At 40.4% G+C, this 6,243-nt stretch overlaps 1 protein-coding gene across 1 annotated transcript; it reads left to right on the forward strand.

Annotated features, from left to right (window-relative positions):
- Positions 1–1,197: 1,197 nt before the first annotated feature.
- RPRML (reprimo like) lies at positions 1,198–2,309 on the forward strand. Its single transcript, XM_068262464.1, has one exon. The coding sequence runs from the start codon at positions 1,445–1,447 to the stop codon at positions 1,781–1,783; it is 339 nt and encodes a 112-aa protein (XP_068118565.1). The 5' UTR covers positions 1,198–1,444; the 3' UTR covers positions 1,784–2,309.
- The last annotated feature ends 3,934 nt before the right edge of the window (positions 2,310–6,243 follow it).

The following is a 6,243-nucleotide window of genomic DNA, read 5'->3' on the forward strand; positions in this document are numbered from 1 at the left end:
ATTCTTCATTTAGAAATTACAAGTTTCCAAAAGTACAGTTTTTTTGCTTTGAGAGCTGACTTTGCATTGTATTCATAACTGGTTTTATTCATTATGTATTGAAGGCAGAAATGCTTTGAGTGTGTCTGTGTCCAGGAGCTTCTGCACAGTCAGAGTATGTGTCACATTCCTCACTTGATACAATTAAGTAAACACAAGATAACATTATCTACACTTTGGGATGAGTCCAGATTTCTCTGCACTGAACTTTTAAATCCTGTGTGTAACCCTTTGAATGCTATCCAAGTAATGAAAAAAAAATAATTAAAAAAAAAGCTAGTTGTATATAATATGCTGTAAATATTTTTTTAGAGCAATTTTTTTTTTTTAGATCAAAGCAGAAATGCTGGGTTTAAATCATATCTACAAAGCTGTATAGATTACTGTCTAGAGTTCATCTTTGAAGGGCTGTTATATACCAGTTATAGCTGAATATGTCCTTAAGTCACCATACTGATCACGATTAAAAGTACAACATATTAAGTTCTTTTGTAAAACGTTGGAAATCTTGTAATATAAATATTTGGATTGAATGGCTTGGTTGATAAATAGCCCAGACGCCCAGCATTATGTATTGAATTTTCAGCCACATCACATTATTTATTGCATCGGTAAGAGCTATATGTCATATGTAGCAAAACACCAACCCACAGTATCGATTTCAGACAGAAGAAACCCCAAAGGTGTCTCAGCTCACCCTCCAACTCGTGCCATCCGCTGGAGGACTTCTGCAACGAGAAGAGGACATCGCAATGCTGCACTGATCGCACCACCTAATACAGTGATACGTCTTTAGGCAAGCATCGTACAGCACACACAAAGTTAGTATCCTGCATGCTGCAAGCAACAGCCTACACTACCTTATAAATATAGCAGAGAAAGATATGGATTCCTTACCAGATAAAACCAGACTCTTTCCCTCGAGACCTTCCAGTAACCTAAGGGTTAAAGGTGTCCTATAGAAGAAGACAACCCCCAACACCCCTGCAGCCAGGAGGACGCGTCTAGCCTACTGGACTGTGAAGCATGAAGAGCTCTTTCGAAGATTGAAGTGTCAACTCAAGTCCACCAGCACCTCCCTACCGCTGCAGGGCTAATGGTTTCTTCCAGCAGTATATAAGACTTTCCAACATTCAATCATCACCATCGGAGCAAGAGCATAGCGAGTAGCTGTAAGAGAACTTGGGAATGAGATAAGTCTTGAAAGTCTCTGTGATGGACGTTTGGAACATCTAAGGTGGTTCTGTTTGTCGCGTGAGGACAAGGTGGTCTTCTACAGGTTTTCAGTCTCACCCACTGGACATGGTACTTGCATCCTGAATACCATCCTAACTACTCAGCTTTGCCAAGTTGTGTCACCACTTTTGCAACACGCCGAGGTCTTGCTCTCCCCCCAAAAAAGAAGATGAACGGGACTTTCTTCAACGAGACTGTGCTGGACCAGGGAGGGTACAACAGCTCCACCCAGGGTCTTGGCTCTTTGATGGAATGCTGCAACAGTACCCGGTCTGTCATTACCAGCGACGGTGGTGGTTCTCTGGTCCTCAGCCCTGATGAGAGAAGCCTTTTCATCACTAGGGTGGTGCAGATAGCCGTGCTCTGTGTCCTCTCGATCACCGTCATCTTTGGCGTTTTCTTCCTGGGATGCAACTTGCTCATCAAGTCTGAAAGTATGATTAACTTTCTGGTGAAGGACAGGAGACCATCTAAGGACGTGGGAGCAGTGATTCTGGGTCTGTACTGAGGCTTGAGGTCCATGCACCTTCTCAGAGTATGGTGGAGGTCCCATGTCCTGGACTTGAAGCCTACAGACTAACGCTGCATGGATGTTATCTTGACTTGGGTGTGCATGTGGAGTGCCAAATGAAAAATCCCACTGAATATGATTGTTATTTTCTACATACAGCTGCTATACGTTTTTAATAGTTACTTGTCTGCAATGTACCCCCCTTTCCTTGGCAATTGTATTTTTATATTGTGATGGACATGGATTGCAGCCTGGTCCCCCCCCTTGATAACGTGGGGTTTGGGATTGCATGATGGACATACCCCATTTATCTCAGACTCTCTCCTTTGCAACTACTCATTTTCCTTGTGGATAAAACTGAAGCATGTTTCCAAGGCTGCATTCCTGTTGGCAAAGTGTGTTGCACTATATTTAAAGCATGATTTGTATTAAGATATGGAATGCTTTTTTTGTATGCATAGTCAGTGTTAATTCTATGGCAACAATGGTTTCTCTCTTTTTTTGTATTTTCGTACAAAGAAGACAGCAAATAAAATCTACTCTTTTTTATGTTTTCTTTAGCTTTTCTTAATAGTGTGAGTTTTATTAAAATGTGTAAAGCCAATCTGAGTTAAGGTGGGTACACACATCAGATAAAAGTCTTTGGAAAATAAAAGATCACAGACTAATTGTACCCCCTTCCATGTAGTATGAGAGCCATACCTACACAGTCTATTCTATGGAGCTGAACTCCACATCAGATAAAAATATTTGCAAGGTGCTGCACACAAAGATGCTGTACACATGCAAAAGATCTGTTCCTGCAAATTGCATTCATAGTCTATGATATCTGCAGATCTCATACACACCTTGTTTAACAGACTTCATCTGCAGATCCAAAGATCCATCCTGGTGGATCTGATCTGCAGATGATTGTCTGTTAAACAGGGTGTGTATGAGATCTTCAGATATCATAGACTATGAATGCATTTTACAGGAACAGATCTTTTGCAGATACTGATCTTTTGAATGTGTACAGCATCTTTGTATGCAGCATCTTGCAAAGATTTTATCTGATGGGGAGTGCAGCTCCATAGAAAAGACTGTGTAGGTATGGCTCTCATACTACATGGAGGGGGGTAAAAGTGGTCTGTGATCTTTCATTTTCCAAAGACTTATCTGATGTGTGTACCCACCTTAAGTTGATATGAGCAAGCTGCAGTCAACACCTGAAATACCTAATCTGGTTGCTATGGGTTGCCTTGTCTTCGTACATCATCGTTGTTCGCTTTTACTGAGAAATCAGGCATCTCGTTTTTGGTGGAAACGAGTAACTTTTCACCACCTCTATTCTGAACATTCTAGATGGCTTTTTTTTCTGTGTACAAAAGTGATTATGATTTATAGTATTTATAAGAACAGATAAATGGGGTTGACATAGACTTTAGGACATACTAGGAGCTCCAACAACATCACGCAATGGGGGTAAGCATCTATGGTAGCAATAGTTCAACTCAGTGAGTGTGGTACCCGGCAATGATGGTGCGTGATCAAGCTAGGAAGACAAAGGGGGAGGGCCTTGCCAGAGGCTTACAATCTAAAGGGTGGGGGGTAGAGACACATTAGGTTCATCTGTTGAGTGGGTGATCAGCAGAACATAGGGCGCTGATATGGGAAGATAGGCGAGCATGAAAAGGTGAGTTTTGAGGGTGGCTGGAGCAAGTTCCAGAGAGAGGGGGCGTTCTAGAGAAGTCTTGCATCAAGAGGTGACCATACAAAAAAAAAAATTTTGTTTTTTTTCAGCTGCAGAAATCTGATCAATTTTTTCCACTTGATAGAAGAATCTGAAAACTGGAACCAATATCAATACATATGATCGATTATTTTTTCCAAAAATTAAAAAAAAAATGAAAAACCTCCAAATGTTAAAAATTTTCAACTTGAGTTTTCCAGGACATCCGAACAGATGTATAAAAGGAAAAATAAAAATTAGATAGATTTATATTAGCTAAAAGGCCCACCCATTAAAACGGGCACTAGGCCTTGGCCGTGACCACCCTTGCCCCTGTCGCACGGGCACAGGAGGATGCAGGACAGGAAGATATTGTGTGTGTGTGGTGTGTGTGTGTGGTGTGTGTATGGTGTGTGTGTGTATGGTGTGTGTGTGGTGTGTGTGTCTGTGTGTGTCTGTGTGTGTGGTGTAGTGTGTGTGTGTGTGTGTAGGTGTGTGGTGTGTGTGTGTCTGTCTGTGTGTGTGTGTGTGTGTGTGTGTGTGTGTGTGTGTGTGTAGAGTGTGTGGTGTGTGTGTGTGTGTGGTAGGGGTGTGTGTGTAGAGTGTGTGGTGTGTGTGTGTGTGTGGTAGGGGTGTGTGTGTGTGTGTGTGGTAGGTGTGTGTGTGTGTGTGTGTGTGTGTGTGTGTGTGTGTGTGTGTGTGTGTAAAAATCAATTTGGTTGGTTCATGTATGGCTGCTATAACTCGGCCATATTATCCTAGAACAGTGATCTACAAACATTGCTCTCCAGCTGTTAACCCATTCGCGTTCCGTCGTTTTAACTTGAGAAATGTTCACCTCCCATTCATTAGCTTATAACTTTATCACTACTTATCACAATGAACTGATCTATATCTTGTTTTTTTCGCCACCAATTAGGCTTTCTTTGGGGGGTACATTTTGCTAAAAGCCACTTTACTGTAAATGTATTTTAACACGAAGAATACGAAAAAAAGGAAAAAATTCATTATTTCTCAGTTTTCAGCCATTATAGTTTTAAAATAATACATGCCTCCATAATTAAAACTCACGTATTGTATTTGCCCATATGTCCCGGTTATTACACCGTTACAACTATGTCCCTATCACAATGTATGGCGACAATATTTTATTTGGAAATAAAGGTGCATTTTTCCCGTTTTGCATCTATCACTATTTACAAGTTTAAAATAAAAAAAAGATAGAAGTATTTCATCTTTACATTGATATTTAAAAAGTTTAGACCCTTATGTAAATATTTGCATGTTTTTTTTTTTGTAATGTTTTTTTTTTATATTAAACATTTTATATGGGTAGTTTTGGGAGGGTGGGATGTAAACAAGTGATTTATAATGTAAATTTGTGTTTGAATTTTATTTTGTTTTACTTTTAGTTGTAGTTTTACTTTTTGGCCACAAGATGGCGGCCATTAATTTGTTTACATGACGTCACTCTAAGCGTAACACACGCTTAGAGCAACGCATGGGGTACGTTACAGCCAGAAAAAGCGAAGCTTCCGAGAGAAGCTGTCGCTTTTTCAGCGGGGGAGAGGAATCAGTGATAGGGCACCATAGCCCGATTCACTGATTGCCTGGCTAACGAACCACAAGCCGGGAGCACGCGTGCATGCGCGCGATCGGCCGCGGGAGCGCGCGGTAGCGCGCATGGTTCCTGCATTGCAGGAGTCTGACAGCCACAGTGATTAGTAAAGGCAAATGCATTGTGGAACTTGCATTTTCACTAGGCTGGTTATTGTTTGTGGACAGCGTTACCTACTGTGTTATATAAGCCTATATTTGGGCAGTCACACAAAATAAAGTGCAAGAATTCACAGCAGATTTGATCTCAGGTTGGATAGGCCAGTATGGATTACTGCATGGCTATATTTTTATAGCCTGTACCTCTGTATGAAAGGTGGAGTTGGAGTACCACCTTAAAAGGCAGGTTAGCTTCACACACTGGGGTATTGCACTGTTAGTCAATGAAGGGGCACATTGAAGTACTTTATGTGACATTAAAGTGAACTCTAGGTTAAAAGAAACTGATGAGATTAACAACTGTATTCATCCTTCTACTCCTAAAAATGACTTATTTAGAAACGGTTCTATTTTATATTTCTCCTGCCCTCAGAAGTTGTATTCTGCCAGGAAAACTCTTATGACTTTACTTTGTTTATCAGTGAGGTTTACTATATTTTCCCACAAAGTACTGACAAGAGAAGCAGTTACTTCCATGCCTGAAAATTAACACTTCCAGGCAGCAAAATAAAGAAAAACAGGCTGGTTATTAATATGCTTTGCACTGTACATACACGTTTATCTCATGTCACTTCGGGTACACGTGTTATGTGTATGATGTGTCTAGTGGACACTACGTGTATTATACTATACACATTAATTCAAAGCCTGTGTACAGTGAGTTAAAATAAGGTGATTAGTTACAATGCAGAGATGTAAATACGTCCATAGAATTGTATGGGCAGTGAGCTGACATGCAGTGTTATGCCGCAATGCAACGCATATAGTGGTGTGAATACACCCTTAACCACTTCAGCCTACAGTGTTTCACCTTTATGCATCTGAGCAACTTTCACTTTCCATTCATTCACCAATAACTTTATCACTACTTATCACATTGAAATGACCAATATCTTGTTTATTTTTATATTAGTTTTATTTGCGTCATTTTTGGTGTGGGAGGTACGGTAAACAGTTAATTTTAAATGTT

Source organism: Hyperolius riggenbachi, chromosome 12, assembly GCF_040937935.1.
Source record: "Hyperolius riggenbachi isolate aHypRig1 chromosome 12, aHypRig1.pri, whole genome shotgun sequence".
NCBI classification, from domain to species: Eukaryota; Metazoa; Chordata; class Amphibia; order Anura; family Hyperoliidae; genus Hyperolius; species Hyperolius riggenbachi.